A 26670-nucleotide genomic window follows, 5' to 3' on the forward strand; every position below is an offset into this window, starting at 1 on the left:
GCTGGAATCCCAGGCAGATGGTCACAGGGTGAGACTAGCAACCCATGCAAATTTCAAAGAATTTGTCTTGTCCGCTGGCTTGGAATTTTTCCCTCTTGGTGGAGACCCAAAAGTCCTTGCTGCGTGTGAGTTCTTGATTTAACTTATTTATTCCCTCCTAATTCTTCCCCCTTTTCCGTGTCATGGGTTTTCATCTCTTGTGCACTATTTGACCATGGATAGTATACTGCTGTTTATCTTTTGAAACTGAGGTTTCCTCGAATATTACGATACACTATAGTTGATCCTCTTCTGTGTGAAGAGAGCTTGTTTAGCTCTTTTATATATTGTGATTGCAGTATTGCATTTTGTGAACAAGGATAGGTTGTTTAAAAGATATATGTGACTAGGACTTCAAGGGGCAAGCAGTTTTAGGCATGTCTTGGTGAGTGAATTTGTCTTGAAATCAGAAGTCTTGCTAGGTTTTACTTAACGAGAAAGAGAAGAATTAATCTGGTTAAACTTATATGTACAACAAATCCTTTAACATCAGCTAGTTATCAATGTCGAGGTAGCTCTATCTAGCTCATAATATAATGTTTAGTGTTATAACAATGCGGGATAAGTTTCGAGGAGCGTGAATGGGTTGATTGTTTAGTTGCATTATTTCTTGATTTTTTGGATCTTCTTGCAAGATCTCGTGGTAGCTTTGAGAATTGTACAAAAAAATTTATGTTTGAGCCCTCAGAACCTCCTTTTCCAGAAAACCCAAGGTGAATGTTTTTATCAGTTATATCTTGATTCTGTGCTGGATATTACAGCATAGTACTCTACCATACCTGCATTTGCCAACACCAGCATGTAGCACATTTCCTGCATTTTTCTTCTTTCTCTCATATATGCGAAATTAATGTTCGCAAGTTCAATTTGTCTTAGTGTAATTTGCACATTCAAATAGGTTTAGCTCATTTGTACAGTCATGAAATTTGTTAGAACAGACTACTCAATTTGTAACTCTGTTGCTTAGGCCATTTGTCAAGTGATTCTACATTGCTGGATGCATGGTTTTCCCATACGAACCTTCTTGTTTGATTTATTTGTGGGCGTTAAATTCTCCAGTTACATTCCATTTTAGCTCAGAAAGACTCTGGAAGTGCAAGCTGAGTATCACCTTTTAATTGTAGACTTGTAGTGAAACAAGGAGGTATGGGGTCTGGGAAATACAACATAGATATTGAGGAAGTACACCATAATTTTTCAAAGTACTTGTAAGGCTATGATTTGTTCAAACTATGGAAGAAAGAACAAAATTAAGATTCATATCCTGTTTGAATCTGGTCTAGGGAAAAAAGTTATGATGTAGTAGAAAAAGATAAATTTCCATTCATGGGTGTTTGTAAATTCTGTGTCTAGTTTAATATGCATCTGGTTAAGCCATATGAGTCACTTTTCCAGATGTTTCCGTGATATTGGTGAGATAAATGGTTTTCAGTTGGTATTACCTCCAATGTTTGTGAACAAAATCAATATTAGGTTCAGGCTTTCAGCTCCACGTTGTTCCCGCCGGAGGAACTTTTTCAACTCAACTAATAAAATTAACTTTTGCTTGTATGTGTATTTGCAGACATGGTCAAGAATAAAGGGTTCTTGCCATCTGGACCTTCCGAAATACATATTCAACGAAACCAAATAAAAGAGATCATTTTCTCTCTGCTTCCTGCATGTGTAGATCCTGATCCTGACACAAAAGTTTCATTCAAGGCAGATGCAATAATTGCCAATCCCCCTGCGTATGGTAAGATAAGTATACTTTTGGATTTAGTTCTATTTCTTCTTAAGGAATACATTTTCTACAAATTCACTTGATTGTTAGCTTTATCGGCTGAAAATATTTTGTTGACAGGAAACATGCTCGGCGCTTTTCTCTTTTTGTCTCCCTTCTTCATAATATACTGAAAAACAAATAAGATAACCATGTATTAGTTAAAAAGTTGTGCCATCTGGAATCAGACTCTCGAAAGTGACAATGCTGCTATTGTATGATTTTTCCACATAATTTCAGCTAATTGTCTAACTTATGAAAGAGTTATGAAAACTTATATACATGAGAAGGATAATCTTTGTTTGAGATTGATATTACTTGGGATTGCTTGACTTCATACCATAAAAGGAGATTATCTATTAGAAGTTCAATTTCTTTCTTTCATTTCTTGTTGGCTGGTTGGACTTATCATCTGAAACTTGTCAAAATTTGCCATCAATGATTTTGGGTGCTGTAATTCTTGTGAAACATTCGTGAGCCTCTCGTTGGTTTTGTGTAAACCTTTTGTTCAGGACATACACATGTTGCTGAGGCGTTAAGGGTACCGCTGCACATAATGTTCACTATGCCTTGGACGTAAGTGTATCTTGCATTTGTCCCTTGTCCACATTTGGTTGTTTACTCTGTCATTTCCTCTCATTTCAACTTCCGGATAGCTTATTTCTGTTTTCTTCTGATACTGAATTTTATCCACTGTTTTCCTACCACTCCAACCTGCAGACCTACAAGTGAATTTCCACATCCCCTTTCTCGAGTTAAGCAACCAGTTGGATACAGAGTGAGTACATAGTAATACTTTCATATAAATGTATATTTATGTATAAATCTGACATGAATTTTTGTAATTTATTTCCGTTTTTCTTTGTTGCAGTTATCATATCAGATCGTTGATGCTCTAATCTGGCTGGGAATACGTGATATGATAAATGAATTCAGGAAGAAAAAACTAAGACTTAGACCCGTGACTTATCTAAGTGGTTCCTATAGTTCTCCTCCGCATGTTCCTTATGCTTATATTTGGAGTCCTCATCTTGTTCCTAAACCGAAGGGTAATTTCTCTCTTATAGGACAAAATTTCATAGGATTGCATTGGACAGCCATCGATAAATACTTATACTAGTGCATCTTGAAAACATTTTAAAATTACAAATTTACCCCTGACAGTGAAGTGTATACCAAAAGCTTTTTTAGATCTGAGTTGAGCCTAGGTGTACGTCAGGTCACATTTCACACTTGATGAACCGACTTTGATAGCATAATTTATAATCCATGCTCAGTTTGTGAGATATGGTTTTCTGACAGTTTGTCGACGAACTAAAAGAAGTGAAAAGAAAAGTAGAATTCTTCATCCTATAAAATTATTTGCATACTGTGTGGATTTCTCTGATGCTGCAGACTGGGGACCAAATATTGATGTGGTCGGGTTTTGTTTCCTGGACCTTGCTTCAAATTATGTACCGCCGGATTCACTTGTGCAGTGGCTTAAAAATGGTGAAGCGCCAATTTATATTGGGTTTGGAAGTCTTGTAAGTATCAGACTACAACTTTTATTTTCCTATTTTATTCATTTGTTTATATTGATTCTTCGAAATCTGAAATGAAGATGGATGTTAATGTGCAACGTGTATCATTGATTGTCAATTTCTACTCAAAATATACATGATGAAATAGTGTTTTTGAAGGTTTTATTGGTTTTCCTATTGTGGGAAGAAGCAAAATTTCCGTTTTTATTTCTTTTTTTTTTTTGGTGGCGTTCAGCCAGTCGAAGAGCCTGAAAGGATGACTCAGATAATTGTTCAAGCTCTTGAAATTACGGGGCAGCGTGGTATAATTAACAAAGGCTGGGGTGGCTTAGGAAACTGTATGTCATCTTCCCATTTCTTTTTGCTCATCGTTGAGCAAAATATTATAGCATTTTATGGGCGAGCAGTTGCAAACAACCTTCTGATATTCTTTTCTCAGTGGCAGAGCCAAAAGACTTCGTCTACTTATTGGACAATTGTCCGCATGATTGGCTGTTTATTCAATGTGCTGCCGTGGTAAGTCACTTAGGCCATGTTTGATTCTCTTTCAATCTCAATTTTTGGTTTTACTTGCGATAGATTAAGCATCATACTCGATTCAATAAAGTTAAACTTTCACAACTCAGCTCCAAACACATTATTTCTAGGCAAAAAACAATGTTTAAAAATATGTAAATTGAAACCTGAAATTAAAAATGGGACTGAACAGGATTTTATTGTTTGTTTATCCAAGTGAGTTTAAATTGTTACAATAATACTTTCCATTTACAACTTTTGATGTGCGTATATATTGCTACTTTTTGAATCTCAGGTTGCTTGATAGACGATCTGATTTGGTCTTTTCTTGCATATTCCTGTAGGTTCATCATGGAGGTGCCGGAACAACAGCCGCTGGTCTTAAAGCTGCTGTAATTATCATTTCCGCCGCGGTTTCTTTACATTTAATAAGTTTTCTTTCTTCTAACTTCCGTTTCTGTGTTGTAGTGCCCGACCACCATAGTACCTTTCTTTGGAGACCAACCATTCTGGGGAGACCAGGTACATGCCCGGGGAGTGGGCCCTGTACCCATTCCGGTCGACGAATTTTCCCTTGAGAAGTTGGTAGATGCCATACGGTTCATGCTCGATCCTAAGGTACTGAACATTTTTCATTTGTTCGAGTACCTAATGATTAATCATTTGCCAGGCGTTGTGATTCTTTCATCTTTCAAGTGGGACTGGTCATATGTTTTGCTTCTATTTTATTGTTGCACGAGTTTCTTGTGGCATTTAAAGATGCCAAATCTTCCCCATAATGTGTTATTAGTGCCATCTATCCACTGCTGTTTATACATGTTAAATTGAGTTTTCTAGCTCTGAAATGTTGGAGTGTGAGGCCTGGCCAAAAATTATGGTTTGGCGTACATTTCGATGACCCAATTATGAATTATTACTGTTAATAGATTTATAGTATATTTCAAGCGTTCAAGTTATGTACAGTTGATAGGTGGCTGTCTTTGTAGTTGTGTCAAAATTGTGGCCCGAAATTATCCGACGTAGACTAATTTTCAAGATGCATTACAAGCCTAAGACCCAAAACGGAAATCTTTTTGTTTCCTTCATATTTATTTCTTTCCAGCTCATACGAAAATTTCTTGTCTAAAGATCCTACAATGCAACAGGTGAAACAGCAAGCTCTAGAACTGGCAAAAGCAATGGAAAACGAGGATGGTGTTGCCGGGGCCGTCCAAGCTTTCTATAAACATTTTCCGCGCAAAAGCCTTGAGCTGGAGCCCGTCAAGCCACATCCTCGCACTTTGTTTTCTTTCAGACAATGCTTTGGTTGTTCCAGATACTGAACACCTAAGATCCACCATCTTTCCATTTCGTTTGAGGTAATTATCTTGTCTTCTTATCACCAAGTAAATTTCGTATAAGCGTAATTGCATAGACACCCATGAAGTTTGGACATATTATGAAAACACCTCCAACTTTAGAAAATTACTCCAGCACCCCCCTGCTATTACAATTTATCTTAGAGATTCCTCTCTAGCCATTCGGTCTTAGGGAGTACCTATCATGAAGACATGGTTGCAAGTATAGGGCTGCAGGAATTGCAGTATAATTTTTTCAAATTGAGGGGTTTCTTTTCTAATATACATATTAGGGATGTGAGTGTACGTATTCCTAAAAGGTAATCTACTTTGTTGTCCGAAACTGTGTTTTATCTTCGTAGTCCAAATAAATTTGCACATCTAAAAAAAACGCTTCTAACCATGCATTCTTTAGTCAAGAATCTATAATCCGAAGTTGTATAGTTTTTCAAAATCAGTGAACTTTCTTGTAATATGTATAAACTTAAGGAGTGTATGTAATAATTCCTAAAGGACTTCTTTTTTCATGGTGAAGGGATGTGAGTGCTACAAGCTTCCAAAGTCCGAAAGCACGCAGACGTTCTTGACCTCACTGGAGCTCCTTTGGTGAAGATGCGCCATAGAAAGACAAAGTTTCTGCCTAATCACTGATGGTGTATACCGTTTATTTGCTTTTTGGCTTGTGTAAAATATCGTTGGTGCATAGTGTGTTTTCTTATAGATGTGACACTAGAGCAGCGAATGCTATGTATAGTTGTTTCAGACATCGGGATATTCTGTACTAAAGCAATTTAGGAGCAGTATTATGCAAATGATTTCAGTGGGATTTTCGACGTGTCAATACAGTTTCGATGAATGCTATCACTGCTAAAATGTTGGCAGCAGATTTTCAATATATATTGCACGTTTGAATAGCCTGTTTCGAAGATGTCTGCATGCGTTGGTACCTTTTCACTGTCCATTGTACCGTTCTAGTCCTCAAAATTAAAGAACTATACAACGGGTTCTCAGGTTTTTGTGTGCATTTTTCTATGTCCTCACTCCTCAGGTGTTTTTTGTTTTGTATTTCCTGTTAGTGAGAAGTGAATAGAGACGAGGTAAAATATCATGAATTGTGTACTTCACAAAAATTAAGGTAAACATATGTGAAGTTTCCGATTGGTTTTGTGACGCGTTCATGTCAGATATTAGTGTTACCAAATGTTTTCTTCATTTTTTTTCTAAAGAAAAATTTAAGGAAATTCAATTAAATTAGATTATAATTTAAAAGTGGGATGCATACAGTATAAATGTGAGTATGATATCAGGTTTGGTCGAATCATAAAACATTTCTGATATACTTACTATGTGATTGGTCACTTTTCATGAATTACATATTAATTACATTAAAAGTGTATTGTATTTGTCATATATTTGTATCCGAATAAATTTGAATTGGTTAAAACTTTTCCACTTAGATATGGAGGTGCACAGAGGAATCTACATAAATGCATGAAATGGTGCATATAGACATACGTTTAAACACACTTTATGGAGGGAAATTAAGTCAATATCAAAACTACACACAGACAAACTATCTTACAGAGAAACATCACAACACAAATCACAACTGCACACACTGACTCTATTTCACAATGAAACAATCATAATCCCCACACGATACTTAGGAAAATAAGCAATAATGTTTCAGAAAAGTACGACTCTGCAACAATTCGCGCAATCCATAGACGATTAAAAATTCAACAAACTGCCACTCCAACACAACTCTGAAGCCCTTGCCAAGAAATAAGTCGGTTTGCTATGTTGACCCTCCAGCACCTGGAAATTGGAAACCACATATTTTAATTAAGGAACGATATGCGATCTTTTAAGTAAAACTTGCTACAACGTAACGATAAGTAGGGGTCATTACCACCATTTCCCTTGCTTGCATTGAAAATGCGAAGATGGGGATCCAGAGGAAGACCGATTTCTTCATACCTTTTATCATATAATGTGAACCTGCAATGTTACGGACTATAAGAATCTAAAATAAGATGAACTTTATTATTATTCATCTAGAGCGAGCGATGTTTTATTACGTACCTTTCGTCAGAAGAAACAAAACTGCGTGAACTTTGTCCTAGATCACCTCTGACGATGGAGTTCCACCTTTTCTGAATTGGAGCAAGATCCTCCTGCCAGGGCATTTTTCTCTGCCAGGTAAAATACATCCAAACAAGTTAAGTGATTTGTGGTGGAGGAAAAAGATTTATGTAATTTTTCGTAATATTTATGGTATTATTTGAACTGAAAGCATAATGTTTTCTGAAGTCGAGGTATCACAAACGAATTGTAGGTAATGTTCGTTAGTTCACAATTATTTTCTACTATAGAAAGAAAAAAACAATGCAGCGCAACGCAATATAATTAGTCTATGTAAAATATTTACACAAACATTTTTGTAAAAGTATCCAGACCATTTTGGGCGGTTTTTTGTAATTAACTTCAAACATAACAGTACATATTAACAATAATGATAATAGTAGTAATGAGAAATGCAGCGAAAAACCTTCTGTCGTGAAGCGACAGGGTTTTGAGGGCGGTATGAGCTGCCGCTACCCATATTGAAGGTACTTCCATAATTTGAGAAGCTACCGGGAAAACCTGAGCTGCTGTTTGCAAAGTTATAACCGCTTGAGACGTTCATCGGACTTGGAATGCCTTGATTAATTCCGAGCAGTCTACAACAACGCGCAAAGATATTTAGTTTATTGACGAAAGATATGCGCGTGATGTAAATCGTAAGCTAGTATGAAAATTGTGGGATGTGAGAATTATTCATAGAGTACATCAAATCGTAAGTGATATGTCGTTTGTACAGACTTGATTATGTTTTCTTTCGACATAGTAATGCATAATTCAACTCACGCAAAGACATATTTACGCGATACACGGACATAATTACTAGTGATGCTTATAATCACCTAAGATTTATTACCTTAATGGAACTGAGGATCCATGCATCACTGGAGTTGGATGTGCCTGTGTTGCCCATTGGGAGTGCAATGTGTTTATAATGGTTGAGTCACCCATAAAGTTTCCATATGGTGCCTGTAATAAATTAAACATTAGTAATTTATCACTTATGAATGAAAATATAATATATTTATATAAATAAAAGCTAGATCATTATAAATCATAAATATATACATTGGGAGATGTTTCTAATTTTCGTATTAGGGTAGTTCAAATAAAATATGAAATCGTTTATATGACTGACTTTATTGCAATTTTAGTCATGTAACTATAGGTGTTTGGTGATTTGATCCTTTAAGAAATGAAACTTGCTACTTGATCCATTGCTATTGTAAATTTTGCGATGTTTCAGGATACATTTTGTCAAAAATTTAAACTTGGCCGAAAAACCACATGACCTGGCACATGACTTACACGTGCCAGTTTCCAACAGGTTTAGAACTTTCCAGCAAAATGTGTCCTTAAATTGTGAAATCTAATGGACCAAGTCGCAAATTCTATTTTTTAAATGACCAAAAACACCAAACACCTTAACCCGCACGACCAAAATTGCAATAAAGCCCAGTTTTTCATCTCGATTACATACTCATATTTATAGCAGTTGTCGCTTAACGATGAATGGATGAGAGGGTTCAAAGTATATAATCTTACAGAAATTTGAGAGGCTCCAGACCATTGGCCTCCGGATTTAGACAACGTTAGCGGTAGAGGCGATTCAGTTGGTAGATTTGACAGATGATCAAGATAAGAGTTGTTCATGACTTGGTTGTTGCTAGCATGTAGTACTAACTGATTATCGGCTGAAGCAACGACATCACCAGTACTCTTAGGCACTTGATTTTCTTGTTGGAACCTGTACAATACATAGATAATTCAGTTTTCATTTTTGTATAAATAATTATCAAGTTAAATGTTTAGATATGAAAAATTATCTATTTTCAGAGACGGAAAATATACTTACATTTGTTGCTCGCGTGAATGCGAAATTCCTTTCAAGTAGACCGCGAACAAATCTTCGTTTCCAGCCTCGGATGGTGCTAGCAGCTCCCCCTAATATGTTTCATACTCCATTTAAATAAATAATGAAAGAATATTCGCATCGGTTTAATTTCATTTTTAGTCCAATTATGTACTTTTAATGTTTTAGTCCTCTAACTTGTTGAAAAATGGTTGTTCACCTTTTTAATTTCTTGATTTTAGGACAAATTTGGCTGAAATTTTCAGAGGTGGCCAGAAAGGTGACATTGTAATTGTGGCCAATTTTATCCTAAAATCGCAAAATTAAAAAAGAAAAAGGATCATTTTACAACTCTAACAAATTATAGGATTAAAGTGCTAAGTGATTATAATTACAGAACTAAAAATACAAATAAGCGTGTTCACATGTGTACAGAAGCTTACAAATGCATATAAATTATCGTGAATGCATGCTTTCATACATTGCAAATTATATAATTGGACGATAGTCTTGAAGTAAATCTAAAGGTATTAAAGTAATTACAGCAAACGGAACGTTCAAAAGCGATGGTCCCGCATCATTTGCTTGCTTGTTCTGTGAAGAATTCGGAAACTCAAGAGCGGATGGCTGGAACTTAGTTATTTGACCATCGTTAACGTAGCTGTTGACAATGACAAATATTATCGATCAGAAATAAGAACACTATTAGCTGTCGTGCTTTCTTATTGTTGGTAATGTAAAATATGTTTGCATAATAATAAATACATAAATGTAACTATGTATTAAAAATATGAGAATCGCATTAACAAATGTAAATAAGGACAATTATTCGACACTATGTTAGCAACTTGTGTCCTAACCTGAAGCCCGTTTCATTATCGTTAGCGCATCCTTGAGGCGACAAATGCACAACTTGACTTAGTTCACAACTTGAGCGTGGTCCGACAAAGTTGGATTGCTTGTTCTGCTCCGAAGAAGCTGCGCTCGAGTTTTCAGCTGATCCTTGCTCCATCTATAAATGCATGTTAAAACAAAATAAAATTAGACATTATAAAGTAAATTACGGAATTCTTTCTTTTAAACTTTAGTAAATTCACAAAGTCATACATTATGTTTTTTAACTGCAACTTACATAGGTTTTGATTTCTTACACCAACATCGGAAGCTCCAAATAAGCTCAATGAATGGTTACATTTACCTTTTTTCTTTTTTATAGTATAAGTAATAATACTAACAAGTAATAGTATTACTAGTTTGATTTCTAAAACGGATAGTACCGGCTCTTTATTCTCGTGATTGTATTAGAAAATTACCGTAACGAATCAAGTACAACATGCAAACACGTGCTTTTAAGATGGTTAAAAATTGCACATGGTCTAAACATATATAAGTTTTCTTTTCTCTACGTGTCGACAACGATTACGTATTAGGACTACATTAAATACAATGCTCCATCGACATGACATTTGTTGTTAGAATTTTAACTTTAAAACATTTTTTTTTGGACACAATTAATTTCAATCTGTCGTTATTAATCAGATAACGATACATTATTCAACAAATCTACTAGAAGATACATAAAAGAATTTCATAAATACAACATCCAGTTAATTTCGGACCAGATATATAAATTTCAAATCAATAAAGAGAAAATCGAAGAAAAACTTCTACCCGACCATAAATTCTCCAACCAAAAGAATCATTACTTTCCAACAAGAAAAAACTCGAAAATTCAATTAAACCACCACTCAAGAGTTCATCACTCACTAACAATTAATGGACTTTGAATGAATACACAAAAGGAAAAAAGCTCATAAAATCATCAAATACCTCAAGTTGTATCTTCAAATTGTTCCGAGTTCTTCAGAAGCTGCAATGTATTTGCAAAATTAATTACAAAAATACTTGAAAAATCGTCTGTAAAATAATGGTTTCAAAAAAAAAAAAAAAAGACAAGGATTAATTCTATATTACAACTTTGTCAAATTTACACATAGATTAGTGAAAAATATTGTAAAGAAATTCTCAGTGAAATATCTGCACTTTGTGAAACAACAAAAATCTACTCTAATATTTGGTTGCTTCGCTACCTGAATTAGGCAAATAGGAAATTGAAATGATAAGAATTAAAGTTGTTTTTCAGTCTTTCAATTGGTGAAATCTGCGCTGTATAATAAGAATCCAAGCTGGCACACATAAATATTTAGTGCTGGATTTAAAATTCAAAACAAAAGACCACAAAAGGAAATTTTTTTCAAAATGGAACTACTTACCTTATATCGATTTAAAGGCATTACACACAAACCTCTAAAACTACGTAAAAATAAGCAAAGTAACAACGTGGTCATCTCGAGTTGTACATGACAGTCAGGCACGCAATACTCACTCTGGCGCACGGTAAGTGTGACTAATTTTGTCCTGAGTCCGTCGTTCGTCTTGGGATTTGCACTCTTCACATGATAGGTGCAACAATTCACCTTACGAGTAGTTTACCTAAAATAAAATTTTATTTTCAAATATTTTCATATGAAAATCCGTACATTTAACTTTTATTATTCCTAATATGTTTGGAGAATGTTATTTGCTCGCTCCGCTATTTTAGAAAAATAATATTACTCAAGTTATAAATAACTTCAACAAAATCAAATAAATGCAACACAATTACATGAAAATTAATGTATATGTTAGTTATGTAGTTAAATTTTAACTAGTAGTAAATTTCGAGCATACTTATTCTAAATCGGACTAAAATATATTTACGGGACTCAAATACATTTATATATTGCCTTAGAAATTTACGGTGACTTTTATGTGCTTTGACGATGTTTATTAATTAAAAGTTTTACTGCAATAACAATTAAAACTAGAAAAAAAATAATATGATTTTTGTGAAAATATACAAAATTTTCTATTAATTATGATTTAAAACAATACCAAATTCATAGACTCGTGTGATTGGCGCAAAACCTTTTGCTATTGAGTCGAACAACAACAATTAAAGAAGAATTAATCATATTCATAAAACCATTTCATATTTCTTAGAAAATAAATAATTACATTTCAATTTTCTAAACAGGAAATAAATTTTCACAAAAATGGACATATATTCTTTTGTGTAATTAGACAAATTTCAAGGGGTATTAATGTAGTTTAGGGCAGTAATTATCCTATTTGGCAGATTGGTCAACCCTGTTATAAATCTTAATGGCAAAAAACCTAAGTGCTTGTCGTTGTGGTAAATGTTGTAATTATTATTTTTATAGTATGTGATTTATTGCATCAGTAGGTATATTTAAATTCAAAGATTGATTTAATATATATCCAAATTAAAAGATGATTCAATATATAAATAATTTAAATAAATAAGTACATTCAACGGATATAAAATAAGTGCACGTGTTAGATATTATTGTGTTAATCTCGGGAAATGATCAATTTTTACTATTGCACCTAACTAATGTCAAATTTTTGCTTTCATAACAGTAGTTTTTACGCCCGACACAATATTATTTTCCAACACAAATTACTATAGAAGTAGACATGCACCCATATTTGTGGGACTCGAACTCACAATCTTTTAATTGTAATGCCTCAATCGTACCAATCAAGTAAAACTTCTTGACAAAAAATTATAAAGACATAATTTCTTTTTCAATCATACAAAATTTGATTTTTTTTAAGGAATAAAAAAACATACTAAAAAAGGAGAGTTTGTTAGAGAATCAGAGTCCGTCAGTATTGTTACGTGGATAGAAAATATATACTATATATTAAGGGAGAATACCCTTTTATTGCCTCCTTTTTTTTTTTTAATTTGCCTTTGCCTTTAATTTTTAATTAATTAATTTATTTATTCTAACTTTCTACTCTTCCACTATCCTTAGGTAGTTATTTTTTAATTTTTATTCTCATGCAATTTTTTGTCACAAGTCTACACCTTCAATTAGATTTTGAACAAAAAATACATTAACAAAAAGTTTGCACAAATTTTTAATTTTACATCTCATTCAATATTTTATATAAATTATTGCCAATATGACTAATTTTTTTCTTTTTGCAACAATTATTGTATCTAGTGACAATAATTTAGAATAATATTTTACTACACTTACTCTATTTTAACTTTATATATACTGCATTTACACCCTTATAACTATAAAAATATTACCAATGTATTTTTATAGTAAATTATATGAAAAGTTGAATGAAGATTAAATTAAAATGTATGCAAACTTTTTGTTGAAGTTAACATTTTCAATCCAAACTCTAACAGATAAGGATAAAGCTGTAAACTCAAAATTCTCATAAGCGTTCCTGGTATAATTTTAAAATATTTTTAGAGGAAAGTGTAATTTTGTACTCTGAGCAAGAGTCTATGTCTACTTATATATATAAATAAATACACTCTAACGGATCCTACCGGACGTGTGGATATCTATTTTATTTTATATAAATTATTATAATTTATTTGTGCTTAATTACTTGTTGAATCGATATAATTAATTTATTAGTTTTAGTCATATTAATGTATTAATTGAATTAATGTATTACTAAAAAATATATTGCTATGTTTGGTTTCATGTTTTGGCATTTTTCGAAACAAGATAAAACACACCTGATGTTTATTTTCGTATTTTTGACACCATATCTGTGTATTTTTTTGTTTTTCAACTTTCTATATATAAAATATATGTGTACACTTATATATATAATATAAAACAGACATGATTTGACAATAATCAGTGTTTTTTGTCTCTCAGAAATAAAATATTAAACATACAACATTTATATATATACATATTTATATATAAAAGATATGATTTGACAATGAACAATGATTTTGGTCTCCTAAATTCCAACATCAAACCTACGCTCACTTATTGTAAAATATTTTAAATTACCCCAAAATACAAATCCAAACATACCATCAATCACCAACACACATTTATTTATCTCTATTTTTCTATCTCTATCTCCAAAATACCAAAACAAAACACTCAAAACATAAATCCAAACACTATGCATATTTTAGCATTGATTACTGATCCAACATTTTAACAGAAGAGTGAAACATCAAGTGCGACAATCAATTGTGAGATTAAGTCATTCATGACCAGCAGTATTCCGAACAAATATAGAAAATAATACCATCGGAGGAATTCATCGTTTCCTCATGAGCAAATAGCAGAGCCAAAGAATCGGCAATTATAACTCCAGAACAAGCACTGGAAGTAACATCAATTATTTCTGAACCCCTCTAGATTGAGTTATACTACTACGAGGAATAAACCTTGGATCCAAACATAAAAACGAGATGAAATGAGGGATGGCAACTAAGACAACGGAGACGAGAAAAAGAAAAATACTACTGCCACCTTTCAAGTGTTATCGATCATCTATAGAGATCGTACTTGCTTCCAGAGCTTGATCCACTCGACCATATTTTCAGCAGCTCGGGCAAACATAGGATTTGAGCGTCCCAGTTGCTCCTTCACTGATGCAGCAATCTCAGCAATGCAATCCTCTGCTGTAACAGCTGCTTCAGATAGTCTCACTGATTGGAAAAAGGGGACGACTTCCTCCATAAGCTGGACGCCTTCCCACTCTTTCTTCAAACTCTCTACAGCATTGCCTCTTTCTTGCCTCCATACATACGGAAGCCCACTTTTCACACCAAGCCTCAGGTGATCACAGACGACCTTAGCACACATCCCAGTCCATATATCTTCTACTGTTTCCCACCTGAATTTTCCTTCCTTTGCCAGCCTAAAAGCGGGCAGCAAAGTTGGTCCGACCAACTCATTGTTGAAAGCTATGTTGATTCCACTCAAGGGCAGCATCGTTCTTGCTGGTACAGTAAGGACTGCATCGACATACCGAGAGTTCCTCGCGCTTGGCTTGAGGGCCTGTGTAGGTGCATCATAGTCAGCTAAGTTAAGCCACAGCCCACATGACAGCCCACATTCCACCCCACTTCGCAAGCTAAATGGGTAGCCTCGGACAAAATCAGTCCCCTCGGAGAAAGGATCATAGAGAGTATTAAAGAAAAATGGAGTGGCCGGAGTTGTAAGGTTGGTAATATGCTGGGCTACAGCGTCAATCAACTCTCCCTTGCTATCTTTAGCTGGGATGCAGTCATCGTCAATGGAGATAATATACTTTTTACGTGACATAAGATAGCCAAAATACCGGCAAGAGTATCCGGAAAAAGAAATAGTACTTGATGATGAGTCCACAACTTTGTCCATATCAGACTTTGTATAGAGGTTCAGGTTAAATCCTCCTGGAACTTTAAGTTCCTCTTTGAGATCAGGATCTTTGACAATTATCAGGTGGAAGCGGGAAAACATAGGTCGCCATGCTTCCATGAATGATGTAAGATCCGACTGGAGGGCGCCAATGACAATGTCCACCTCATCATCTTTAATGATAACTTGAGACATTCTTTCAGGACTGTGAGAAAGAAAACAATTGAATACTAAGAGCTTTCCTCTGTTGAGAATGTTCAGTATCCAGCTTTCATTTACTGCTGCACAAGCACTTGACGTCAAACAGCATCAGAATTTCTCAGAGCACCCTGACAAGAATTGGGAAGTAGGTAAATAGACAAAATCACAGTTACGATACAGGAATGAATGAAAGAATAACTTACGGGTAGGGAGGACGGGAACCAGAATATGTTGGATATTAAGTGACTCAATAACAGAAAGGATTTCTTCTTTGCCAGTTGCTATAAATAACTTCAAGATCTTCTCATTCAGCTTCCCAGCTTTTAAAGTTCTCTAAATAAGTCGGCACAAGAATGTTCATATAGAATAATTGCAAACAAATGAAGCTAAGAATCTATAGCAGGACTTCAATAGTTCCTCAGCAATGGAAGTAATGCGATCCAGTCTACTCATCAACAGTGGATAAACAATTCATATGCGGAATGCATTTTTCAGCTAAAATCACCATAAGTAGACAACATTTAGAAAAATAAATTCTAAGGAATTTGGGACCATAAGTCATAGAGCTTGTTGCAAAAGAACAGGGATAGACAGAAACTTCCTCCTCCACTTATATTTTTTATTATTTCCACAAAGTTGCACGTATCTCAGAAAAAAGATGCACAAAAATGCAGTGAGTTGACTATACAGATCCCTAGCTGCTAAATAAATTGAGGAAACTAAAAGCATACCTAGTCCCTTTTCTCGGAACAAATCAGACATAGTATTTTGGATTTGGTGGATGGCTGGAATCTGCCTTAGTTTGTCCTAACAGTGCACACATTATCAGCATGAAGCTAGTTGCTCTGAACAAATAGAACTGTCATCTTAGGCCTAAACAAGCCAAGAAAATACAAACCCAATTTTTGGATAATTCACTGATCTTACTGCACAGAATTGTCATCTCACATGCAAGAGCAACTATTTACAGAAGTGGTCTCTCCTCGATTTGAGGCCTCTATTCTGTGGAGTATAATCTCATGACATAAAAATTGTGCCAAAAAGCGAACATCACTAAAAGGGGTACGCTAACCCAAATAACTTTGCATTTAATGGGCTATATGGCAAAGGAGAACGACAGAGAGATAGGATTACCTGACACTGGTAACTCCAGAATCAGGCAGATACTAAGACATAAACTAATGGAAACATATGAGTAACTCCAAACCCCTAGCTAATTGTGGAAAAGGTTAAAGATTAACCAAGAAGTTAAAAGATACAAAGAATAAATTAAATATTACTGCCACAACATAATTCTTCTTAAACTTGATTATTTCGTTCACCTAGTTGTCATTGTCAGTCACATCTCTGCATAGAAACATCAAGCCCTCAATTGTTTGTAACTAATCTCTGTTAACATAGAGTATATTGGATAGGCTGAGACACTAAGAGTTAAAGTTTGCCTTTTCTTGACAATAAAAGAACAGGAAAACTTTTGAAGTATATGAAGTGAATTAGAATCTTATATTTGATTCTGACAACTAAACATCATAGTTCTCAAAGAAGACAAAGTAGTGCATGCCAATACAATATAGAATATGCTTTCGCTTGTAAACTGTCCAAATACAATGTGTAGATGAACTTGAGCACGGAAACGCTGATGAAATGAGGCAAGGCCACCTAACCATTTTTTTTTAAGTATTGCTGTATTTGTTCTTGAATTTGTTAGACTAATGTATCTAACCAGCTGGAATAAAGCCGTAACTCGCAACTGGAAATATACTTAATATTTATATTCATATACCAAATGTGATTCAGTCTGCGCTCTATTCGGTTGAAAGATGCTCTACAGAACCCTATTTGAGTCTCAGCAAAAACATCCTCCCACTTTCGGGAAATTAATAGAAAGTCAAGGAAGGCAGTAAAGGATGCGCCTTTTCTGGTTGCTTCAGCACATTAAGTGTAGATATGTACAGGCAACATCCTTTCATAGTTATAATTGCATATTTTACGTCATTTCTTAAGTTTATATTTACAACTTAAACAACAAGCATGCGTACAACTACTAGTCGGCCATGCAATTTCAGCTTTCAAGACTGTATATCAGTTTCTCCCCTATGAAAATGCAGTAACCATTTTGAGATGCCTCTACTTCACAATTTTAACTTCTATAGTTCTAGTGGCGATGACATCCTGAACGCAATCAGATTGCACAACTTTGATGAAAAACCGTAGGAATACTTTGCCCTGAAAATCTATCCTTGGATCATAAGATTCATCAATTATCATAACACTTTTATTTCAGCACCAAAAGTTCTAAAAGTTCACTATAAGTCTTGAATTTTAGCCAACCCCAAACCGCCAGACGATCTTTTTAAAGGGAAATCCAGGCCACACAGTGACAAAAAGAATGAAAATGAATCATATAAAACTCATTCATCATAGAGAATAACAAATTTTCAGTCCAATCCAGCATTTACAATGATTGAACAAATACCTCTGATTCATATCCTTTCAGGAGAAAAGATAAAAGTAAAAAGAAAAAGGAAACACAAACAGAATAAAAAAATTAAAAAAAAAAATCACCAAAATCCAAAATCCCTAGATCACATCCACAAACAATCACTATCCACAGAATCAAGACAGACCCATTTCACAACAACCAAAAGGGCCCATCGAAAATCTGAAAAAGAACCATCTTTCCGCATATATAATGCACACGTGAAGTGGGGTGGGGCGGAGATTAGACACATATACATACCACGAAGAGCTCGAGGAGAATGTGCTCGGGGACAAATGAAAGATCGGATATACGGCAGAAATTGATGACGGCAGAGTCAATTGCGAGTGATAGAAGAGTGGGCGGATTTCTCATTCATATATCGATCCTGCTTTCTCCGCTTCTTGCGCTCTGTTTCTCTCTCTCTCTCACTCTCTTGCTTTCTCTCTCTTATTTTTATCAATTAAAGAAATGGATTGTGGATTGTCTCGTTCATGTTACCATGATCCGAAGGTTGATCGCCTCTTCGCACGACCGGCCCAAGAATCTCAAAAGGTCATCAACAAGATTTTAATACAAGCTTCATTGCACCCACTATCTTACTACAATAAACTTTGGTTTGCGTATATAAATAATTTAAAGATGTAGTTTGGATAATTCTAAACTAAAAGTATTTCAAATGCTTTAATCCTCGTTTTAAATTATATTTTTTTTATATGTTATTGATAAATTTTAAATTCTTATTATATTGATTGAGTCTTTTAAAATTATATTTTCGAATTATATTATTAAATTCAAATAAGGGGTAAAATATATTTTGCCCATTTGAACTATTCGTCATGTAACATTTATCTTTTAAATTAATAAATGTAACACTTATTTCCTACAATTAAATTTTTAGATAATATTGCTCTTATATTATATATATATACATTTATTTCAAAGAGTTTTTTTTTTTAGTAATTTTGCATTTTAAGTTTAATTAAAAAAAATTAATTGGAAAAAATATATTTCATTTATAGTAAAGTAAAATATAATTAACGAGTTACATAGTCCGAGTTTTATTTTTTTTACAAACTCAAAGTTAAGTAATGACTTAGTACAATAAACACACAAAAAAATTCATGAAAAGATTTTATTAGTTTGGTAGTAAAATTAAGTATTATTAACTATTTATTCTTTTAGATAAAAATGAGTAATTACATATCAATTTTAAAAATATATTTTCTTCAAAGTATGATAAAATATATTTATTTATTATTTTATAAAAATATTTAGCTTTTGATAAGCATATATATTTGTCAATTTTTTTTAAGAATCATATATGAATTGTTGGTTATATTATGTTTGTTGTGTGTTTACTATATATATATATATATTAATTTATACTCTATTTTTAATTTAAAATTTTCACTTATTAAAAAAATTAATTAGAAAATAATCTATTGATGATTTAATATGCAAAATACTAAAATATATTGAGAATAATATAATTGTTCAAGGCATGAAGGGTATTTTTATCCAATCAAGATGGTAAGTATTACATTTATTAATTTAGAGAGGTAAATATTACATAACGAGTAAATTTAGGGGGCAAAAAGTATTTTACCCTTTAAATAATTTTGTCCAAATATAATATAAGGGTGCATTTGTATTAAATAATTATACACGACCCACTTGATATGTGCGTAAAAAGGGAAATTCTTGCCTAGACTCGACTCGATTAAACCTGAACTAGTTACATTGCAAGTGTAATACACTTGTCATGTAATTGGTTTACAATTTATGAAAAATGACCAATCACAAATCAAGTGTATCACACTTGCAAGTGATTGAATTTTGGCAAAAAAATTTTGTGTGTAAACATATTTAAAATTTAAAATAATTTGTTTTTTTATTCGTGTGTTGATGATCAGTTATGGGATAGTTGTTTCAAAATATAAAATGTACTAAAAGCTGAGTTATGTGTGGTATTTTAATAAATTCATTAAAAATATTAAAACTACTATGGGTAAATTTTGAATACTAAAAAGTTGGTACGACAACATGATTCTCTTTGATAATGTAATATAGATAATATAAATATAGATATGGATATGGATACATATGAATTTGAATATCATAAATTTTAAATTTATAGTTGAAATCCATCGAATTTATTGAAATAAATAAATATTATATTTTACTATCTAAGTTATATTAATTTTTATATTTTATTATTTTTTTAATTAATTTATCATCTCAACTTTATGAAATTTGTAAGTTATCATATATAGTTATTTCTCAGTCAAACTTTCTATCAGAAAAACCTCACTGCCCAATCCCAATTGGACTTGTGAAACCAGTTCATTTTTTCATTGGGTCAAACCAATTCAAATATTTATAGTGTTTTTATTGTGAGCTCTCATGTGACTAAGGCCCTCCACATGAAGTTAGGACTCAAAAGTAGTAAATGCATAGGTTTGCGTAAATTTATAGCTGACCTTGGGAGTTGAAAAATGTACAAGTCCATGTAGCGTAATATGCACTACATAATATTTTTTTTTTGTATTCGAATTAATTTATATATGTCGTAAAATTCTCTATAGTTTGAAAAATACATTTAGTATTTTTGAAATTTATTTTCGTCTAACAAATAAGTCCACCTGCTTACTAAAATTCAATGAATTTACTGATATTAACAAAAAAATTAAATAAAAATTAATTTTTACTTTCGATTGATTTATTACTGATTTATTACAGGTGAAATATTTTTTTCCAGAACTAAACTACTTTTATAAGGTGAAGATATACCTACTCTGCTACTCATATAGATCAAAGCATGAAGACGTATGTGGGTAATTTGATCTTAAAAAGATTTAGCTTGACATGCAATAAGTCAGTAATAAATTAATTGGAGGTAAATATAGATTTTCTTTTTGTTAATATAAGCAAATTCGATAAATTTTGACTAACAGAAGGACTTATTTGTTAAACAGAAGCAAACCTCAGGGGTGCTAGATGTAATTTTTTCAACCACAAAAGATTATGTATAATTACACTAAACCTTTGGGAAGCGGAGTGTAATTATCCCAAAATAACAATACCCTATATTTGTATGATTGTTTATTATGTTTTTAGCCCTATAAATTCCACATTTATCTTTAAAAATCTGAAATGTTTTTCACAGAGTGGGGTTCCCATTTTTAAGTAAGATAAATATCTACACGTTTGGTGAGACTCCAACCCATTTTTTCGGATTTATTGGTATTCATGTCGTACAAGGTAAGTAGCCACAACTATTAATATTTTACTTAATTTTACAGTTTTGCCATTTGAATTTCAAATCCAACATTTAATATTTATGTATTTTAGCATAGATATAATTTCAATTAAAAGGCTAGTAAGATAATAGTAAATTTGAATTTTCAAATATTTTTACCGTATATGGCTGGTGGCTTCATCTTTATATATAAATTATTGAGGGGGAGTTGTTTACTTACTAAGTGCAAACAATTCCAATTTTTCCCCCTCACAAAAGTAGTCATTTGAATTCATTATGTGTATTTTAACATCACAAACAATGAATTCACAGAAGAAAAAAAAAATAGTGACATTCATTTAAATTCTTGATTTCTTTTTATCATTCTATTATTTTATTTTTCATGTTTTCTTGAGTAAATCCTAATGTAATTTCCTATCGTTTTGCAGTTTTCAAGATTTTTAGGAGCAACAAATAGACACAAGGTACCGAACAATTTGCATGAAGTATTTCATTTTTTTTACTTGTGATGCTATTAAATGTAGTTTTATTGATCGATGATCAATGGAAATATTTACGGAGTTGAGGGTCGATCGAATATAATTTTTAAGGAGCTGAGGTCGTGCAACTATAATTTTTTTGCCGGATACGATATATTTTTTTATGAAAGTATTCTTTTTTATCTAAATTTTTCACATTTCTCCTCATGATTAGATGTTCAAATTAATTTACTTTTCAAGTTAAAGTTTACCGCAGGAATTTTAAAGTCAATAATTTTTAAGTTTCTAAATCTATTCTGTAATAATGAAATTAGTTGACGGATCGTTATTCTACTAATATGTTTGTTCAATTTGTTAAGCGAGATTAAAATAAATATTCATTATGAGAAAGAGTCGAATCTAGTATTCAAATCTTGCAAAAAGATCTTTCATTAACATAACGTTTATGATGATATTGAGTGCATATGTATGGAGCGCGGAAAGTCATTTGCTTATAATAAAGAGAAAAAATGTTCATTACACAAAAAACAATTGAAATGTAGCCTCATTAATAGTTGAGAAATTTATGTAAATTAATTCACTATTTTCAAAAGAAAAAAAAGTTAAAAAAGTGTATTTTATAAATGTGTGCGCGTGCGTGCGTGCGCACATAAATTGCATAAAACATACATATATACATAGATATATTATATTAAGCATGCACTAATATGAATTTTTCTATTTTAGTTGTTGAATCATATAACCAAATATACATATTTGTAGTCATATATGCCATATTAAATTGTGAGAAAACAATGTTATATTGTTAACAAAGATTAATATTTCATATATCTAACTATCTGAATAATTTTTCAGAATCATAGAGATGAGTGAATTTCAGCCATCGAATCTTGAATTGTTTTCTGCTTTGCAAAATGTGGAAGTTGGACAAATCGGAACGACCCTGTCAAGAGCTCCAACATTCATAATTTTTCGGACTCCTTCACTTTAAAAAAATACTGTGGTCGATTTACGCAATTTAACACACTTGCAAAAATGGTGATTTACATTCTCGTGTTCAATGTCGTTATGCGTGTTGATTCAATGAAACCAAAGTCTTGAAATTGCTTTTAACTTCTTGTTATTTTTTATGCAGATAATCAATTTGATATTTTCTTTCATTTCTAGAAAAGGAATAGTTTTCAAGTGATTTAAATGTTCGATATATAGTGGCAATATGTAATTACTTCTGGTTTGAGAAAAATATATAACTAGCCTCTATGGCAAAATAATTATGTGGTAAATGAAATAATAAATAGACGATACAGGAAATAGGAATATGATTTTGCCGAGCAGGCGAAGAAATTCTAACGCCAAAAATAGAGAAGTTGGCTAAACTGTTTCATAAATTCAAAAGTTTTATAAGATATTAAAATTAGCTTTCGAGTTTAATTTAGCATTATTCGTGATGACAATCTTGTACTGTAGAGTAAAAAATAAAGGAAAGAAAACAAAATTTGTGAAACATAAAACAACATAGTCGAACTTGCATTACCTTTTCTAAGCTCTCATTTTATTTTATCGTAATGTTTATGTAAAATTATTTATGATAGGTACCCTTGGAAAACTTAGATCTCAACACACAACAAGCTTATTCGACGCTAAACGCCATGACGTTTGGAACTTCAGTTCCATCAAGGTGATTTTTTTGTATTTTTATTTTTTGAAAAAATACAAACAATAACAAATTCTATGACAATATAGGGATTATGTTGTATTATTCCCATATGCTGAGAAAAAAAATATTATATACTAGTGATGGATGATATAAAAATAATAACTATATGTGTATAAATGCAAGAGTTTTATTATGTCATATTTAATACTTGTGAGAATTATTTTTAAGGTGTTATTATCAATGATTAGTAGATATTTTTCAAGGACAACTATATTTATTGTCATAGATTTGCCACTATACATGTGCTATTAACGGTTTATAGCGACAATTTTATACCCAGTTATTTTGCCATTATTTATTGCCACTAATACAATTTAAAAATAATATAGGTTATCTCAAGATAATTTAATACAACCCATAATATTCATATGATCTAGAATTTAGATTGATAGGATTGCTAGGCGGTCTACGTGTAATCACATTCAAGACTTATTGCGCTATAGAAATTCTATATGTTATTCTCTTACAAATATTAAATTTTAACTTGTTGAATGAGATAACATAATTCTTTTTATTTTATTTTATTTTATTTAATGGCATGGATAACGAGTTAACATAATTAACTACTAAGTGTAAATTTTACATGTTCTAGATCGGTCGGGATTCAAGGAATTCAAAATACAATTAATGGTGGCATGAATTTTACCGGTAGTAGCTCAAATTATGTGCAAGGTCCTTTAATATCAAGGCTGAAGGTACGTCTATATATATAAATAATTTCGTTTACCGAAAGAAAAGGTCCTTTTCTTCTTCTAAATTTTGAAGTGATACATCCTCGAATTGTTTTTCGTTATTCCGTGATGCAAAATGATCATATGCTTAGAATTACATCCGATAATATTATGACATATTAAGATTAGTGCAGTTTATTTCATATTCTTATTTATATTAAACTTGTCAAACCATTTTGCTTTCCTCATGCTAGCTATATTGTAGTAATTAATTGCATCGACTCATATCGTGCCAGCATGTAAAGTTAATATTTTCTATGTAAATTAGATTTGTCCATTTATTATTTTTCTTGGAAAATATTTAACATACAGAGAAAAATAAATTACCAAGAGGAGGTTCCAAGTTCTAGAATTGGGAACTCTTTTGTTCAAGGTGATCGAGGACATAGCTCAAGTAGCTCACATACTTTTGACCACAGGTAAATTATAGTTATAATCACAATGATTCGAAAAAATAAAAAACAATTCAATATTTATTATAAGATCATTTTATTATTATTTATTTCAATAATTCATGAGATGAATGTCGATTCTGCTAGGTACACATTGTATGATAAAAGGTATCAAGCCATTGGTCTTCCCGTGGATCCACATTTACGTATTTTTAATGTAATTAAATGGTAAATTTTCTTTCAATATATATATATATATATATATATATATATATATTAAGAAATATTATTCTAGTATTTCGTCGAACTTTAGACGATGTCTTGCATACATATTTTCAGTTATATGATGTTGTAATTTTCAGGCAGTGGTGGATCAACATAGGAAAGATTGAAGCATGACGCGGACATCAGAAGTGAAGGATAATTTTTCAGACATGCATTTAGATTAATAGAGCTTCGATTCCTACAATACTTTTATGTAATGTAGTGCTATTGTGTGTGGCATATTACATATATATACCTCAAACAATCCTCCCATATTATTTACTTTAAATTTGTTCGGACATTTAAATGTTTTCTTCCATAATGTTTTTAATTGGGACTTTCTAATTAAATTTTGTAACATCTTATGTTTCATATGTTACGCGTAATTATTTTTCTTAAGCATATAATTGGGGTTGATCATATAATAAGCAACTAATACATTTTTATTATTTCTAAGAATATCGAATCATAACAAAAACAGAAAAAAAAAAAAAACATCCGCGATGAGATTTTCAAACACCAAAGGTTTATTGTCTTTCTAATAAAATACTTTGCTCCCAACATATTCCTACGAACCAACATTACGGACAACAGAACCCTTTTATTCATAAATTACAAAATAGATTTTTTCGTTGTAGAAATAACATCAAATCAATTTTTTTTTTTTTTGCCAAATAATGAAGAACCATATCTATGTTTAAGGTTGGAATTTTGTATTTATATCTCAGAAGATTTAATTTCATAATCTTTCTCTGCTTCTTTACTTAAGAAGACATGAAAATCAGCTTCTTCCCTCTTGCAAAAGGCATCTTCAAAATTGGGCGCTTATTTAGGTGGTGTTAGAAAATGGATCGGGTTAAGATGGATAACAGGTGGAATATGAAGGCGATAAAAGACACACGAATTTGTTAACCCAGTTTGGATATAAATCCTACGTCTGGGGGCGATACCAAGCCAGGAGAAAACACTCAAAGAGGAGGAAAATTGAGGAGTACAACACACACACACTTGTATGCAAGTCTTCACCACACGTGAAAGACAACACTCACCCTCGTCTCAACTCTTTCTTTTCTCTCTACTCTATTCTACTTTTTGCTCTGTAAAACAATGCTAATAAGAGTAGTATATATAGCCATGACTTATCCTTTTTCCAACTCAACTTGGGATTTCTAAGTTGAATCGGGTTATCCTTCTCCAACTCAACTTTGAATCGGGTTATCCTTCTCCAACTCAACTTGGGATTTCTAAGTTGAATCAGGTTATCCTTTTCTTCTTCAAATCAACCTTCACAACTTAACAATCTCCCACTTGAAGATTGATTAGCTTTTCTCCACTTCTTTCTTGGTACCGCCGGGTTTGTCCACTCTAGTCATCAAGGCCAGTCGAAGCCGTACACAGCTTCAACTTCTCCATCGCAACCGCCTTGGTCAGCATGTCCGCAGGATTCTTTTCTCCTTGGATCTTCTCCAGCTGCAGTGCCTTCTTCTCCAGAAGTTGTCCCAGTCGAAGCACAGCTTCAACTTCTCCATCGCAACCGCCTTGGTCAGCATGTCCGCAGGATTCTTTTCTCCTTGGATCTTATCTTGCTGCAGTGCCTTCTTCTCCAGAAGTTGTCGGATGAAATGGTACTTGATCTCGATGTGCTTTGTCCGCGAATGGAACGCGGGATTCTTTGCCAGATGAATCGCACTCTGGCTATCGCTATGAAGAATCACATCTGCCGGAGGTTTCCCTAATTCACCCA

At 32.6% G+C, this 26670-nt stretch overlaps 3 protein-coding genes across 6 annotated transcripts in view; 1 reads left to right on the plus strand and 2 right to left on the minus strand.

Annotated features, from left to right (window-relative positions):
- The window catches only part of LOC105166897 (sterol 3-beta-glucosyltransferase UGT80A2-like), a 9207-nt gene extending 3135 nt beyond the window's left edge, over positions 1–6072 (plus strand). For all 3 annotated transcript variants that reach the window (XM_011086410.2, XM_011086412.2, XM_011086413.2), the window contains 12 exons: positions 14–125; positions 1604–1774; positions 2314–2377; positions 2522–2579; positions 2673–2850; positions 3197–3327; positions 3560–3662; positions 3764–3840; positions 4185–4232; positions 4309–4458; positions 4986–5198; positions 5713–6072. In XM_011086410.2, coding sequence (XP_011084712.1) covers positions 14–125; positions 1604–1774; positions 2314–2377; positions 2522–2579; positions 2673–2850; positions 3197–3327; positions 3560–3662; positions 3764–3840; positions 4185–4232; positions 4309–4458; positions 4986–5162 — 1269 coding nt within the window. In that variant the 3' untranslated portion in view covers positions 5163–5198; positions 5713–6072. The remainder of the gene's footprint in view (positions 1–13; positions 126–1603; positions 1775–2313; positions 2378–2521; positions 2580–2672; positions 2851–3196; positions 3328–3559; positions 3663–3763; positions 3841–4184; positions 4233–4308; positions 4459–4985; positions 5199–5712) is intronic.
- LOC105166898 lies at positions 6719–11335 on the minus strand. Its single transcript, XM_011086414.2, has 11 exons — positions 11244–11335; positions 10984–11023; positions 10014–10165; positions 9697–9814; positions 9157–9245; positions 8847–9048; positions 8158–8270; positions 7729–7900; positions 7263–7372; positions 7090–7178; positions 6719–6995 (listed from the first exon to the last, which is right to left on the minus strand). Exons 3-11 carry the CDS (start codon positions 10163–10165, stop codon positions 6976–6978), a joined length of 1065 nt encoding a protein of 354 aa, XP_011084716.1. The 5' UTR covers positions 10984–11023; positions 11244–11335; the 3' UTR covers positions 6719–6975.
- Positions 14230–18681, minus strand: LOC105166899 (probable UDP-arabinopyranose mutase 5). Of its 2 annotated transcripts, XM_011086419.2 has the most exons (3): positions 18343–18681; positions 15806–15935; positions 14230–15586 (listed from the first exon to the last, which is right to left on the minus strand). In XM_011086419.2, exons 1-3 carry the CDS (start codon positions 18454–18456, stop codon positions 14550–14552), a joined length of 1281 nt encoding a protein of 426 aa, XP_011084721.1. In that variant the 5' UTR covers positions 18457–18681; the 3' UTR covers positions 14230–14549. The 2 variants fall into 2 exon arrangements, with proteins under 2 accessions (XP_011084721.1, XP_011084720.1); XM_011086418.2 differs by lacking the exon at positions 15806–15935 and having other exon boundaries at positions 14230–15730; positions 18343–18680.

This window comes from Sesamum indicum, linkage group LG7, assembly GCF_000512975.1.
Source record: "Sesamum indicum cultivar Zhongzhi No. 13 linkage group LG7, S_indicum_v1.0, whole genome shotgun sequence".
NCBI classification, from domain to species: Eukaryota; Viridiplantae; Streptophyta; class Magnoliopsida; order Lamiales; family Pedaliaceae; genus Sesamum; species Sesamum indicum.